Source organism: Tachypleus tridentatus, chromosome 7 (assembly GCF_004210375.1).
Source record: "Tachypleus tridentatus isolate NWPU-2018 chromosome 7, ASM421037v1, whole genome shotgun sequence".
In the NCBI taxonomy this organism is placed as follows: domain Eukaryota; kingdom Metazoa; phylum Arthropoda; class Merostomata; order Xiphosura; family Limulidae; genus Tachypleus; species Tachypleus tridentatus.
In genome coordinates, this window is record NC_134831.1 from 141074291 (window position 1) to 141090712 (window position 16422).

At 33.2% G+C, this 16422-nt stretch overlaps 1 protein-coding gene and 1 long non-coding RNA gene across 3 annotated transcripts in view; one reads left to right on the forward strand and one right to left on the reverse strand.

Moving 5' to 3' along the window:
- Positions 1-7587, reverse strand: part of LOC143256754 (uncharacterized) — a 46851-nt gene extending 39264 nt beyond the window's left edge. Inside the window, exon 1 of the long non-coding RNA XR_013031465.1 lies at positions 7573-7587. This is a non-coding gene — a long non-coding RNA (uncharacterized LOC143256754). The remainder of the gene's footprint in view (positions 1-7572) is intronic.
- Positions 1-16201, forward strand: part of LOC143256753 (carbonic anhydrase 2-like) — a 38761-nt gene extending 22560 nt beyond the window's left edge. For both annotated transcript variants that reach the window (XM_076514401.1, XM_076514402.1), the window contains 5 exons: positions 2990-3108; positions 9697-9792; positions 10838-10952; positions 12682-12788; positions 13593-16201. In XM_076514401.1, coding sequence (XP_076370516.1) covers positions 2990-3108; positions 9697-9792; positions 10838-10952; positions 12682-12788; positions 13593-13730 — 575 coding nt within the window. In that variant the 3' untranslated portion in view covers positions 13731-16201. The remainder of the gene's footprint in view (positions 1-2989; positions 3109-9696; positions 9793-10837; positions 10953-12681; positions 12789-13592) is intronic.
- Positions 16202-16422: the final 221 nt, after the last annotated feature.

A 16422-nucleotide genomic window follows, 5' to 3' on the forward strand; every position in this document is an offset into this window, starting at 1 on the left:
AAATAAAATCTGTTTTTGATGTGTTGTTTATCAAAATAAAGTTGAATTTTGAAAAGCTGTGTAGCTTTTGAATGTTAACAAAGCAGCTTTCTTGAATATTTCACCATCTACTTTCAGTCTACGCACTATATCAGGAAAACAAGTGTAATGTAATCAGTTCTTACTTGCAAAACCATTGATTTAAAAACAATCCTTCATACACATGTCCACGTGCTTGTGATAAAGATATTGTTGTTAACATCCTGTCTTTTCTTTATTTCCCACGCTCAACTTTTGCATAATAATTCCAATCTATTAATTAACTTAACAGTTGAAATGCGTAATTATTTATTCTCTCATATTTACCGACGTGCTCACCTTAATTTATATCGTTCTAGTGGTGCTTATTTCTTCAGAATTAAGCACAAATCTACGCGATTGGCTGGCTATGTTCTGCTATTGAAACCTAGTTGTTAGTATTGTAAATCCGCAGACATACTACCGTACCATTGGAGGGTGGGCTCGTATGTATCCTTCCTCCTTTAACTGGCTTACAATTCTGTTCCATAATCGAAAAAACGATAAAACTATGTTAATCAAAATATTGATTGGATTTATCATGTTCAGAAAATGGATTAGATCTGGAACCAAAAGATTCAGGAACGATGACATAATCTATGTTTTAGCAAAATCGAAAAATTTACCGATATCTTCCAATTCACTGCAACAGTAGAACAAAAACGTTTATATTTACGTTAGACATTTGTTCAAGTCGCCGGTTTTATTTCGTTCGTCTCGTGTATATTACTTGCCGTAACCAGAAAATTAGTTGGTTTCTTATCATATGGTGCAGTTGAGCTTCACCATATTTGTTTAAACCCTAAAATAACTTAGAAACTTTCATACTTTAATGTCTTCCAATTAGCTCATCAATAAATATACTAGATTTTGATGCATTGATAATTATATAATTAGAACGTACACCCTTGTGCAAATTAATTGAAACAAGACTGAAAATTATGATTTTTTCATTTTTTTGCGTTTTATTTCTGAGAATCCAAAAATTACTCGCAAATTAATACATGATATGACCGTCTTTATTTTTCAGAATATCATTAATCCGCTTTGGCATCGAGTTCACGAGTTTGGATCGCAGTATCACACCTCAATTATAGCCTCAATCAGCTTATCTTTTGTAGTGCAGTCTTTTCACCGAACTCTTTCTTTACAAATCGCCCAAAGATTTTCAATAGGATTTAAGTCTGGAGAGTTTCCAGGCCAGTCCAGCACCTTTTTTCTCGTTGTAGTCATAAAATTCTTCAAGTTTCGATGTGTGGCACGGAGCCAGATCTTGCTGAAAAATGCCAGACCCATCTGGAAATCTTTTTCAATTCTGGAACAACTCTTCTCTGCAAAACTTCGATGTACTGTGGTCCTTGCATCATACCTCCTACGACATGTAAGCCTCCGACGCCACAGTAGCTGAAAAAGCCTCAAAACATCTTCAACGGATGTTTTACGAACTGATTGATGTGAAATGCTCGAAGTTTCTCACCTGGAGATCTGCAAACATGCAGACTTCTTTGACCCTGTACGAAGAAATGAGTCTTGTCACTGAATAACACCTTTCTCCATTGTTCTTGCGTCCAGTTCTTGTATTTCAGACCCTATTGATACCGTTTTTTCTTCATTGAGTTGGTAAGAAGTTGTTTTTTGACTGGTCTCCTTGCACTTCGACCGACATTAAGAAGGCTACGACGAACCATTGAAGAGTTGACTTTTATTCCTTTGACCTCCATATATCTTTTTATGGCGTCACTTGTCTTCCGTGGATCTTTCACACTCTCCCTAACCACGTACACGTCGTCTCTTGGCATTGTTTTCCTTTTTAGGTCGCATCTTCCTTTATGTTTCGGACTGATAGATCCGGTACTACTCACCTTGGCTTTGATCACACGGCTGACAGTCGATTGGCTAACACCAACAACGTCCGCGATTTCCCTGTAAGTCATGCCGGTGTGCTCGTGCAGTGTCATAATCTTTGTACGTTTTCTATGAGTCACGTCCATTGTGTATGACGGCTGAAAGACGACTGATTAGCAGTAAAACAAATGGCCTCATTTTTGAGAAAAGTCTAACGCAATTTCGAATGAAGTAATATTACTCAAAATTTCGTCATATATCCCAAAAATAGATCGACCGTACTGCAAAACACAGCTAATGACGCCGTCTGTGTGAAAAAATGACAAAGGAAATCAGCGGGTCCAGCGAGTCTACACCGGCCGCCATGCTGAAAATATTGTAAAATGACCATTTGTTTCAATTAATTTGCACAAGGGTGTAATGATGATATATATATAATTAATTATCAAACTTTTTATTTCTCGCAATTTTAAAACAGAAATAACATATTCAGTTTTATTTTCTGCCGGAATAATTAATTAATAATTATGCTGTGCGTTGCCTAGTGATTAGTGTGTCGAACTGCAGATCACAAGGTCCATTGCCCGAGACAGACGTTATTACAAAAACACGTTGTGTAGTTTCAGTCGTAAAAAAGTTGTATACGTGGTTAGTAGTACCCATTGTAATCATCGAACACTGGTTGTCTCTGACCTGCAGCTTTCAATTATGGATAAATACATTGAACTTCGAGGTCTTTGGTCTGGCCACAAACCCATATATCAAATCAGGGTTGTTCAAGAAGAAACTACTATACCTGTGGCTTCTAGGTATTTTTAAATATTATCTATAAATTAAGCAAGTGATTGTTTCCATTAAAAATACATCTTTCTTGGTCTTTATATGGAAATTCTGGTTTGGAAGGAAAGCATAACTGATAGTGATTGTTTGCAAGATTTCAGAAGCTGTAATTGGAATCTTCTATTGAGATTAATCTTCTAGTTTTTGGCTTCATAGTTCCATTCTCTCCATTCTTTATTGCCAGAGATAAAATGTTAGATGTTTGGCATCAAAGGTATTATATCAGCTTTGTATTCAATTAAATTAGGTCTCCAAGGAGGACCATTGAACCATAAGTATCAACTGGCTCAATTTCATTGTCATTGGGGTAAGACGGATGAAACAGGATCAGAGCACACCGTTGTTGGAGTCATGCATCCAGGAGAGGTAAGAACTCCTAAGTTCATTAAAGTTTTAATGTCAAATTAATTTCATATCACTACATTATTCATATGTATAGATTCGAGTGAGTAAGTGATTATAATTCTAATAATTTTTTTTTTCTGAACAATGGGCAGACATGATTACTTGCACTGTGCAGTTTTATCAGTTTTCATAGTGGTTAAAAAAAGGGCTACGTTTTACAAGGCAGATCTTCAGCACTCAAAACATTAAAATAATTACAGTAGTTAAAACATGTGTCCTTCTGTTTACTCAGGATAACATCAACTTGATGTAGCTTTTTGAAGTTTTTTTAACAGTAAATTGAAAATTAGAATGTTATTAAACTTACTACTGATTTATAAACTGTTACATCATGCAGTTTTTAAATGTTGCTAGAATATAACGCCGTGAACTGAATTTTGGAAGTTCATTCTTATATAATTGACCTAAACATACACAAGGATCTTGTGCGTCACCGAAATCAAAATCACTTAAGACCGATTTATTTAATATGGTGTCACAGCGACAGCGAAATAATAATCAGTTTTAGCTAACTGAAAAACCTTAAGCAAGACGATATAAGATTATATGTCAAGAACTTAGGATTATTATATCATTTGCTTCATCATTTAACCATAAGACAGTTTTATCAGCGTTATTAAAACGTTTATAAAGTGGACCCGCGAGAAACGTGAACTTCTCATAATTTTGTTTCTCTAACGACAGTTTATTTACGGCAAGGTGAAACATAAAGTCAGTATAACAGTATCTCAATGATGTGCTGCAGTGAGATACCCGAATTTGTTTGACGGATCTGTAGCCTTTTCAACAATATTATAGATGAAAATTCTGAAATATTTTCATAAATATTGAGCAATAGCGTTTTATGATTATGACTATGAGCAAAATCTAATCTATTGACGTTTTTCTTCGTTAGGGTAAAATATCCGCAAGGACACAAATCAAAGAGCTTTGATGCACTAGATTTATAGCAGTAACTAATTGTGCACGTGGCAGTACGTCAGTTCGGTAGATTTAGTACATCATTAGTATAACTAAACTTTCGGTAAATACGAAGCCACGTTCTCTAAGTCGTTGTTAAATAGTACAGCAACATTTCAGTTTAATTTACTGATAATGATTTTTGTCTTCTGAAAACAAAATTCAAGTATTAGGCAGAAGCCGTTTACAAATCTTGATACGATTCCTACAGTCTACTTTTATTCAATAGGTATAGACGACAGACAATTGAGTCTTCCCCAAACATAGCTAGTTTAATTAACAGTATAAAAAACGAGAAATTGATTTAAGAATAAAAATTCACGTGTTATTATTTTAGTTCACTTGTACAACTGAGCGTTCCTCTTAACTGTATGTTGGATAGAGACAAAGATTAGTTTGTTACTGAATTACTGGAATTCGGATAGTGAATTCCAATTTTTATTTATTTAACAGCATTGTTTAGTAACTTAGTTTTCACGTTTTAAAATGTTCTTCATAAAGTTATATATTATAGACCTAACTGATAGCTTTACTAATCATTCCCGGTAATGAATTTATAACAGCCTGGTTTATTAGTATATTTTTTCTCTTGAACTAACCATTGGAAGGCAGTCATAGCTTTAGAAAATTATAATAAATAAGGATTTTGTGCCTACAACCCATCAGCTACTCTGAGATTGACGGTCACTCTTACAAAAATAGGGGTAATATTATGTGGTGTCATACAGATTCGAACCATAATCTCAGACTCCAAAATCTAGAACTTTGTTAAAGTCAGTAAGTTGAAATCACAAGTCCGGTTAAGATAATTTATTTTATTTGTATAAAATAATTCTGGAATTGTTTTTTTTTTTTACATTAAACTGTTAAATGTGATTGTTTCACTAGATCTAAAAAATAGACACGAACTTATCACTTAATTTCCTGTTATTTTGAACTGCTGATAAAAAGTTTCGAAACATAGCTACAATAATTTTTACCACGACTTCTCCAATAACTAACTCCATTTTTGGCAACTTTATTTTAATACTATTCTTCTAGTCTCCTAGGTCATATTTAAAGACTGCTGTGAGCAGCTTTGCAAGGCAGATCTAAAACCAAACACTTATGCTACTTAGAAACCGAAAACATTTCTAAAACAAGTATATAATCTCCCATGGTTTCTTTGCGTACTTATTAATAAACAAAACGTTTTAACGCAAAATTTTCAACCGAAGAAAACCTATTTGATAAATATTCATTACACTACGTACGTTATAATGCTTACGAGTTCTAATTTGAAATATTATGCAATCATACCTTTTTACGTATAAAAACATGGAATCACCTTGAGGTGGATCTCTAGATTTTGGGTTAGCAAGTCAGTTTGAAATGGTGCGATACCATAAAATATTTCCCAGGCTTTAAGCTGTGGTTACGTTATAAGAGTAAGAGTCAATTATTTAGCGTGAATCCTCCAGAGGGTCATTGGTAAGTTTACGGGCTCACAACGATAAAATACCGGATTTGATTTCCTATGGTTGCCAAAAATAGGCCGTTGTTTAGCTTTATGCTAAACAAACAAACCTTGTTGTAGATGGTGGGTATTTCCTGGTCACCTATTTTCCTTTCAGCTATTAATTTAAAATCAAAGATGTCAGACCTACAATTTTTGTAAAATTGCCATAAATACAAATAGTAACTCAACGTATTTAAAAATAATTGTAATTTAAAACGCAAATCTTTAAATTAATTATTTAATTGGGAATTTGAATAATTTGCTTGACTATTTAGAAGTCATTGAGAGGATGAGATAATCAAAACAATTGAATATAAAGCAGTAGCTTTAGCCAAATAATAAAAACAATATATCTTTTGGAGTTTCATATTTATTATTAATAACAGATTTTTCATTTCTTAATAAACTTTCTTCTAATTTGATTGAAGTCGGTAAGAAGTGTTCTATTTGATAATACGTCTAAACCTGATTTTTATAAATGTTCATAATCATATCGACCCGGCATAGCCAGATAGGTTAATGTGTTCGACTCGTAATCTGAGAGTCACGGGCTTGAATCCCTGTCGCACCAAACATGTTTGCACTTTCAGCCGTGGGGCCGTTATAATGTTAGTCAATCCCTCTAGTCATACAATGCTAAATTAGGGACAGCTGGCGCAGCAGATAACCCTCGTGTAGCTTTGTGAGAAATTCAAAACATAATCATATCCTTATCCTCTTTTGTTTTATTTGTACTGAAATATCGAAAATGTGATAAGTTTTTTTTTTCTATAATTTTGTTCCTAGGAGACTTGAAAAGCATTTTAAGAGACCTAAGCCATAGTGAAGGTGTGTGCTTGCCAGTTAGAACAGTGGTAAGTCTTCGGATTTACGACACTAAAATCAAGGGATTCGATTCTTCTCGGTGGACGCAGCAGATAGCTCGATGTGGCTCTGCTATAAAACAAAACACGCATACAAAAACGTAATGAAGGCGTTAACTCCTTGTAAAGATTCCGAGAGTATGCTTTCTCGGAAAATCTTTAAATATTAGATGCGAAATCGTGCATTGCATAAGCATTTTGTGGCTCTTTGCGAGTTAGATAGTTCCATTCCAAAATGGTATTTTTTTTCTTTAGACCGTTTACTAGTTATTGATTTTGATGCATTCTGAACGTTTCAGTATAGGTTACAACTTAAACCTCTCGCACAATGTAAAGTCATTTTGTACGAAACTGAATTTCATATCCAAAATACATGATCTGAAATCAACTTGTCATAACGAAATAAATATTCAATTTCTATACACTTGGACTATTTTACTTATCTTCGGGACATACAGTAGATTTCTTTATGCAAGAAGTATTTCATATGTCGATATCATCATGTCATCTTCAACACAAATGATACACAGAATAGCTGAAACATTCGCTGAATACACAAATTTTTCAAGCACCTTGTAATATTAAAGAAAACTATTACAAATATTACTATGTATATGAAAGGTTAAAAGAATAATTTTCTTCATTACAGGATAACTATATATAGATATCAAGAAAAAAGTGATATTTATAAAATACAATACTTCAAACACTTTCATATGGTTGCAAGAATCTGCATTATATATTTGTGCATTGTACTTTGTATATTATTTGTTTTTGAAGAACAAATTGAAATTTTATATGAATCTTATAAAGTAGTTATAACCAAAATGGATTCCAATCTTGAGTACGCGTTCAATTAGTGCAGTTGTATTTTGTTATACCAAAAAATTGTCTCCAATCACGAGAACGTATTGAACAAGTAGAATTGTATTTTGTTACGTTAAAAATGTGCTTCAATTATGCGAAAGCGTTCAACCGCTGCAGTTGTATTTTGTCATACCAAAAATGGATTCCAATCATGCAGACGTATTCAACTAGTTGAGCTAAAAATAGGTATGAGCAGGGTAGAAGTTTTGTCGCAGACATAGCTCGTTATAAACTTACCTGCTCTAGTGTGTAAGAACAACTGAAACGCTGAGGAAACGTACGAACTGAATTTCATCTGTGTCCGTTGGAAAAGTCTCTGCCAGACTGTTGATCATTTTTATTTTCATTCTGTTTTTTTTTTTGTTTACCATGATGCAACTTGATCGCGATTGGACACAAACTTGCGAGAAAAACGTTTTCCTGAACAAGATCACTTTTCACTAGCTACTGAAATCCCTAACTGTATATTTAAATAGAGACCATGCTAAATTGGCGTCAGTCTGGAGACACTAGCGTAAATATCCGAATTCTTAACACACAACACTTGTTGTTAGTTGACTGCCGCGCAAAAGAGTTCAAGATTATGTCATACCGTATTCAGCCATCATCACCAGTACTTCTTCGTGAAAGATAATTAATACTAAGCGTTAAACGGAAACATCGGAACAATTCCGACAATAATAAGCAGAGAAAATTCTCGAACCCTGCGCATTTTGTTTCAGTTTGATAATCTACGGCCCGGCATGGCCAGGTGGTTAAGGCACTCGATTCGTAATCTTACGGTCGCGGGTTCGAATTTATGTCGCACCAAACATGCTCGCCCTTTCAGCCGTGGGAGCGTGATAATGTATGGTCAATCTCATAATTCGTTGCTAAAAGAGTAACCCAAGTGTTGGAGGTAGGTGGTGATGATTAGGTAGTGATGATTAGGGACGGTTAGTGCAGATAACCCTCGTGTAGTTTTGTGCAAAATTCAAAACAAACCAAACCACATTAAAGTGATATTAATTATGAAATTCCTTATTTAAGATTCCATAAGTTTATGAAATATTAAAAAATATGTTTAAAATGTATATATTTGTTTGCCATTTCGGTTTCTTTTCATGTTAAAACATCTTGGGAAACAAAATTTACTTCCTTCGTTCTCTTTCTTTTGAGTTCCTAAAATATTCAGTAAATCTAATCTGATATTTTCCTCTTTTGATGCTACATTTATTAAAAATGAAAATATTTGTTACTTTCGCCAATGTTTGGAAAACTGCTTTATCATTTTTCTCAACAGAACACACAAAAGAAGGTAAATTTTTACTCCACCAAATATTCATATTCTTTTAAAGAATATAATTTTAGGCTTACTATACTCGCGCATTATAAGATTAAAAATATTCTAGAAAGATTCTTAAGGCTGTGTTATGTACGCTTAATAATTAATTTTCTTGCTCGTTTCTCGATCAGTATTTTTCTTTCCATCAAAAATATTTCTCTACTCAAATATTAATTGATCAAATACAAGTATGTTATGGTTTAAACTCAATCACCAGTTGTTAGGTTAAACCATATACAACTTACGGTTTTCTCGAAATCCTTAACATTAAACTTGATCTTTTCTTAATGAAAGTGTTTTCCATAGCAAAGCTACATCGGACTATCTACTGTGTCTAACGAGGGGATCGAGCTCTTGATTTTAAAGTTGTAGATTGTTAGATTTACCTCTATCTCATTCTCGGCATAGCCAGGTATTTAGGGAGCTCAACTCCTAATCCGAGGGTCGCGATACGAATCCCCGTCACATAAAACATGCTTGCCCTTTCAGCCGTGGGGCCATTATAAATCTAACGGTCACTACAACTATTCGTTGGTAAAAGAGTAGACCAAATGTTGGCGATGGGTGTTGGTGAGTAGCTGCTTTCCCTCTAGTCTTATACTGATAAATTATGGATGGCTAGCGCAGATAGCCCTCGTGTAGCTTTGCGCAAAATTAAAAAAACAAACAAGCCAATGTTAGGTTGTACTTCTAACGGAGAGCACGACAGGAGTTACTGACACATACAAAAACAAACCTCTGTCCCACCAGGTTATCTTCTTTTACAATTTAAAAGTATGGAATATTTTACAAAACAAGCTATTAAGTTTGATATCTTTCACCAAGTCAGTGTCCGAGAAATACCGAAATTAACACGATTAAAAGTACCCAAAACCAAAGTCCCATTAGTAGCGATGTGTGTTCCAATTTACATTGAAAATGATTTCAAGATGTTTCGTATAGAAAATGAAGTATTTATAAAGAATAAATAAAATTATTTCTCGTTGTTAAATTCTTCATCCGTTGACCAGTTTGTCTTCATTTTTGTCTCTCCAAAGATTCATCTGGTTCACTGGAATACCGAACTCTTCCAAAGTTTCGACGAGGCAGTATCAAATAAGAAAGGTTTGGCAGTGTTAGGTGTATTTTTACAGGTGCGTCAATACGTGTTAACTAACTTAGAAAACGTTAAAACACTAATCATTAAACCCTTATCAAACCCATTTTCTCATAAACGAAAAGCAGTTGACTGAATATTAGTATAAGCACTATTTTTCTCTCTCTACTCTGCCAGTTCATTTACTATGTTCAGTTTTATTTATAATTCTATTCTGTATTCATGCATCAATATTATATATTATATTTACGAAAATACGGCATAGACATTTTCTGAGGAATTGGTCTTTTGCATACATACATGATGAAAATACTGTATACATTTACAACTCGGCTGAGTTAACACTTACGTTTTTTGCTGCAGAAGAGATTTTGGTTATTTTTGTTACCCTCTTTTACTTCACATTTGGTTTAAAAATGCTAGGTATTTGAAAACAAAATAAAAATTAGCTACTTTTGTATAAGCTTAGATCACATGCAAAATTAAGCTGACTAAAACAAGTGCAAAAAAATTCAGTAACAAAATATTTATACTCAATATTTTCTGTTTGTATAAATAAAAGTATCTTAAGAATCCCCTAGTGGCATAGCGGCATGTCTGTGGACACGCACCGCTAGAAACCGGATTTCAATACCCGTGCCCTTTGTGATTAATTCCAAACAAACAAAACAAAGTATCTTAAGAAATGTTGCACGGTCTAAGAGAAACAAAAAAACGAGAGATTTCAATTTTGTTTTTAACGATCGATTAAAATGTGAGGGTGATTAAACAACTGCTATGTTTTGATATTAAAAGTAACTTGATTTATAACAAATAAAATGTTTAATATAAGAATAATAAATTCTATTTGTTTGTATTTGCTATTACTATTATTATTTTTAAACTGAGATACGTATATTGGTTGAAGATTAACCTAAGCTGATCGAACATCGCGAGATATTGAGATTACGATATATTAAATTAGTTATGTTAATTATATTTTAGATCTGTTGTTTATACGTAAATCCCTTTTATCAGTAGTTAATGACAACAACTAATATGGTGGTGAAGAAAAGTATTTGATTATATCATCACTTTTATAGGTCGGAGATGAACACGTCGAATTGAGGAAACTGACAAGTAAAATGTCACAAATCAGTTACAAAGGTCAGACAGTACCTCTTATTGATGGATTTGACCCTTCAACTTTAATTCCAGGTAAATTTTAGTTGCTAGTAAATGGGTACGAACTGCTGTTTTGACCAGAAATTATGAAAGAGAAACGCAAAAAAGTATTTGCTCTGTTAACTACGATTTGCTCTACATATAATAGCTGTTAAAATTATTACTTAGATGAACTTATTTTTATCAAAACAAGTGGAAAACTACGTACTCAGTTATTTGGTGTATTTCACTAATAACTACAACAATGTAAAAGAAATTCAAACAAAATATTTTCTTAACAGGTTTGCAAGCATATGTAATAACGCCAATTAAATAAATATCCACCATATACACTGCTGGCCAAAATCTTGAGGTCAATAAACATAAAGAAAAGACTATGCATTTTGCATTGTTAGACTCAGCCACTTATTTGAGTAGAGTTTCAAAAGATGAAAATAAGAAAAGGAAAATAAAAACAAAAAAACGTTTTTAGCATTTAATAGGGAAAATGTGAACACTGAAATTTCCCTAAATACTAGCTGGTCAAAAGTTTAAGACCATACTGAAAGGAAGCGTTAATCGGTAAACACGTAAGGAAATTTAGTCATTTGTGTTCAAGCATTAGCGTTGTCAACATCTCCCACTGACATCTCCTGTTACATTGGGTAAAAACATGGCAAAGGGTAAAAAGATGACAGTTTGAACGTGGCGGAATTGTCCAGCTGCAAAAGCAAGGTCTCTCTCAACATGCCATTGGTGGTAAGATTGTGCCTAGTAAAACTGCTGTTGCAAATTTCTTAAAAGACCCTGAGGGATATGGAACGAGAATTTCAATTGGTCGGCCCAAGAAAATTTCGCCGGCGTTGGGCAGGAGGATTCGACGGATTGTCCGGCAAAACACCGGCCGATCGTCGAACCAGATTAAAGTTCTTGCTGATTAAAAAATTAACCTGGATGATCCAGATGGCTCTCAACGTTACTGGCACGATAAGGATATCCCACCGGAGATATTTTCTACACGACACAGTGAGGATGTTTCATCATGATCTGGGGTGCTTTCTTCTTCCATGGAACAATGGAGCTTCAGGTTATACAGGGGCATCAAACAGCAGCTGGCTACATTGGCATGTTGGATAGAGCGTCCTTATTGACTGAAGACCCTCGTTTGTGTGGGAATGACTGAATCTCTCAGCAGGACAACGCTGCAATCCACAATGCCCGTAGAACAAAGGACTTTTTCGTGGCGAATAACGTGATTCTTTTGGACCATCCAGCGTGTTCGCTCGAACTAAACCCCATTGAAAATGTTTGGGGGAAGATGGCAAGGAAAGTCAAAAGAAATGGACGTCAATTCCAAACAGTGCATGATCTTTGTGAAGCCATCTTCACCATTTGAAATAACATTCCAGTCAGCCTTCTGCAAACGCTTATATCGACCATGTCAAAACGAATGTTTGAAGTTATTCGCAATGACGGCCGTGCAACTCACTACTGAGACCTCTTGTTAGGCATTTCCTATCCTGTTTAGGACTTCCTTTTGGTATGGTCTTTAACTTTTGACCAGGTAGTATTTAAACTAATTTCATAGTGTTCACATTTTCCCTATTAAATGCTAAAAAGGTTTTTATTTTTATTTTCCCTTTTCTTATTTTCATATTTTAAAGTTCTACTCGAATAAGCGGTTGAGTCTAACAACGCAAAATGCATATTTTTTCTTTATGTTCACTGGCCTTAAGATTTAGTCCAGCAGTGTATTACTCATTCTTATATTTATGCATTATAGGAGACCACGCATATTGGACTTATGAAGGATCGCTTACCACCCCTCCATGTTACGAAAGCGTCACATGGATCGTGTTTAAACAGCCTCTACAGGTTTCTGGACAACAGGTTTGTATATGCGTAGTTCGGAAACAGTTTCAGTAAATAAGATTATGAAATTTTATAAGCTTAAAATATTCAAAAATATTTGCTTAATATATAATGCTTTTTATGTTTTCTTTCATGAGTTAGAGCTGTAGCTGTTTGTAACTTTTATTTTCACATTTTGAATTTTGTTTCATTTTCTTAGTTTTATTTATTATTTTCCTTCCTGTTTTAATCAACGCAGAGCGAAACAAAGGACAAGTCTCCTATTGGTTAATAACTTATCCATTTATTGTGACGTTTACGTTTTTATTGTAACGTGTAACTATATAATATACTTATTTGTTTACACAGAACAGGGATATTTCCGTATATTCGTTGTTTTGGCTTTCGCTTTATGATGTTTCTCTGAATATATATATATATTTAACTTTGGCATAACAATATCTCATCATTTATACTTAAAATAATTCTCTATGTTCTGATGATTTGTAGTTTTAGCAAAATCCCTGTTACTTTTTATTATTATTTTTAGACCTTTATCATAGCGGAATCAGTAACGCCCACTCTGTTACTGTTTAACAATAATTCGTTATTAGCGTTAGCTGTAGTGTTTTAGCGTAACTTTGTAACGTTTACTCTTTTAGTAACGTACTATTCTTGTTGTTTATGAGGTAATCGGTGAAACATATTGTCTAAATGCAGTACTGTAACACGTTTATCTTAGTCATCTTTTACTACGGAACTCTATATTGGTGTAACATTTATGAAATTATTTTATCAAATTACAAAAAAAAAAAAAAAAATTAACATGTTTTGTCTCTACAGCTTAATCAATTCCGAAAGTTGCATAGTTTTGGTGAGGGTGAAGTCAATCCAGGTGGAGAATTTTTTGGTCACATTTTTGAAAATTATCGCCCACCTTTGCCGCTAGGTGACAGGGTTCTTCATACCACTCCAAATTAGAAAAAGTGAAATGGTTCACTTTGATCACATCCTTTATCACTGTTCAGTAAACCTCTAGTATATTGTATCTATATATTTTTTCTCTTTTTGAGTAGCTAATCCTGATTTAGTTATTATCAGTATGTAAGTGGTTTTTGGTAATACCACAAAATACAAACTAAGAAAAGAAATGCCTGTGTAAAAACAAACAAACGAACAAAAAATATCTCTCAAAATACAGCATCGTATACGTGAAATCTAACATTACCTCGTGTGGTATTGAGAATGTAAACAAGCTCGTAATGAGATTTTTGCAAACGTGAGAAGCATCAGTTTAAAAATATCCTTTTAGGTTCTGGTTTTGATAAAATCTAATAGCTGCCCTTGGGATTATTCGTATCCACAATACTTTTTCTTCCATACGTTAGAAAATATCGCCATATTTTGTTAAGAGTTAACTGTAGTGTTTTCTAATAAACATAATTTTATATATATTGTTTCTACTGGCGAGTTAATTTTACTGGTTTTGATAAAATCTAATAGCTGCCCTTGGGATTATTCGTATCCACAATACTTTTTCTTCTTCCATACGTTAGGAAATATCGCCATATTTTGTTAAGAGTTAACTGTAGTGTTTTCTAATAAACATAATTTTATATATATTGTTTCTACTGGCGAGTTAATTTTACACTAACATTGAATAACTGATGTATTTTGTATTTACTGTGGTCTGACCTTCGGATAAAAAAATCTGGTTTAGCAAGTACAATAATTTTTCTTTAAAAAGATAAACCTGATGCCAGTTTTTATAGATCACAAACAAATATTATGGGGTGACGTCACTATACATGGAGTTTGAGGATATTGTTAAGCACCTTTGAGAACGAGTTCTGCAATTTATTTATCTATTATTATTATTTAATAACTTTTTCACCTTCTCGTCTCACGTATTCAATGGGGTATAAATTGTAGAGGAATTTTACACCTACAAAGAAAATGTTAATATTTTACAAAACTTGTCTTGAAAGAACGACTGATAATTAAGCAAACCTATTCCTTCAGGATCCAAATGCCTCTAAGGTTAGTGGTAACATTTACTTCCGGTCGTGATCTTGTCTTTATATACTGTTAGCCAAATCAATATATACTTCTCAACAATACAATGCTAGACATCCAGCGTTTTATCTTTCATTTAGAAATGATTATATTTTTGTCAAACCCGGAACAGCTGCTTATATAAATTAATTCCTATCAATCAAAGGACAATTTATAAATACGAGTTGAAGAGTATTTAGTTGAATAATTTTTAGAAATAAAGGAACGTTAAAAAATCGTTGTTTTGCTTTCGAATAAGATGACACCTGGTTGAACGTACAAGAAACATAATTTGAAAATTTGTCACAATATTAAGCAAGAAAGATTTGTGTATAATTTGAATTTTTAGATGAAACCATTGTCCCAGTTCATCTATTCAGTCAAAAATTTTCTCGAATGTTTCTGGTCTTAGGTGTTCTAGATTGCGTGTCCTTTAAAAATAATTGTATAAATAATATTGATAAATAACTGATTTTAAATGAAATACTTTGCACAAAAAACACCATTTCATGTCGTATATATTTCAAATGAAAGTGTGAAAATAATAGTCAATATACCTAGTTTGCTGTCACACACTCATTCACTAAAAACTCGTTTCAGATTAATTTCCAATCATTTCTTAAGGCCTATGTGAGATCAGTTTATTATAAAATGTTTATGGTAATAAATCAAAGATCGGCACTAATAGTCTGATATGAAATATTTGAAAAGAGATCAAATGTGTAAATGTTCTAATTTTCATATAAAGACGTTTACAAGCTTGTATTATCAGAATAAAAGTGTGATTTACTTGAGAGTTTTGAGCAATGTTTTCCTGATTAAAATCGAAATAAAAATATCTAATACTAGCTTAAATGGGTAAGATCAGAAAGTTAAAATACAATATCCAGATATATTTATTATGAGTTCATTTGCTATAGCTGTAGTCTATCTAGCTTATTTATCATGACTGTTAACTATGATATAAAAACGTCTTTGAAGTATAGTTCACGAGACGTCGTATCAAATATTATTCACATTAATTATATATTACTTGTATGTCCTTTCCTCCCTGAGGGGATTGGTTTATCTATAGAAGTTCACTATCTGTTGTCGTACGTAAATGGTTAGTTATTTGACGATGTCATAGTTATATTTAATATATATCTATAGTTTTTACTTATGTTTTTGCTGAATGAATTACTTTATTATCTAACTGTGATGTCGCCTGTTTGTTTTTTAAGTGAAACTAATTTTATTTACAATGTCGTTGTTGAAGTCGAATTGTAATCATATATGTACGCGTGTGTGTTCGTTAATCGTGTGTAATCGGAACATTTCAAACTAATGTATTTATGTATGTATTTTGGCTGTTGTAACTGGTATTTTTGTGGACCAATAAATATAATAACTATTTACCTTACGTATAAATATCAGTAAGATTTTACATTCATGGCTTTTTTAGTTGCAGCATGGTGGCTCATAAAATGGATCTGAGTTGATTTTTTTCAAGTACAATTTTTAGGTCATATCTCCATCTTCTCTTGTCTTACTTAAAATCAAGTGCTGGATCCAGACAATCGTAGGGCCTAGGAACCTTCTGTTCGTAGGCCTTACCAATCGTATAACTTAAACCAAA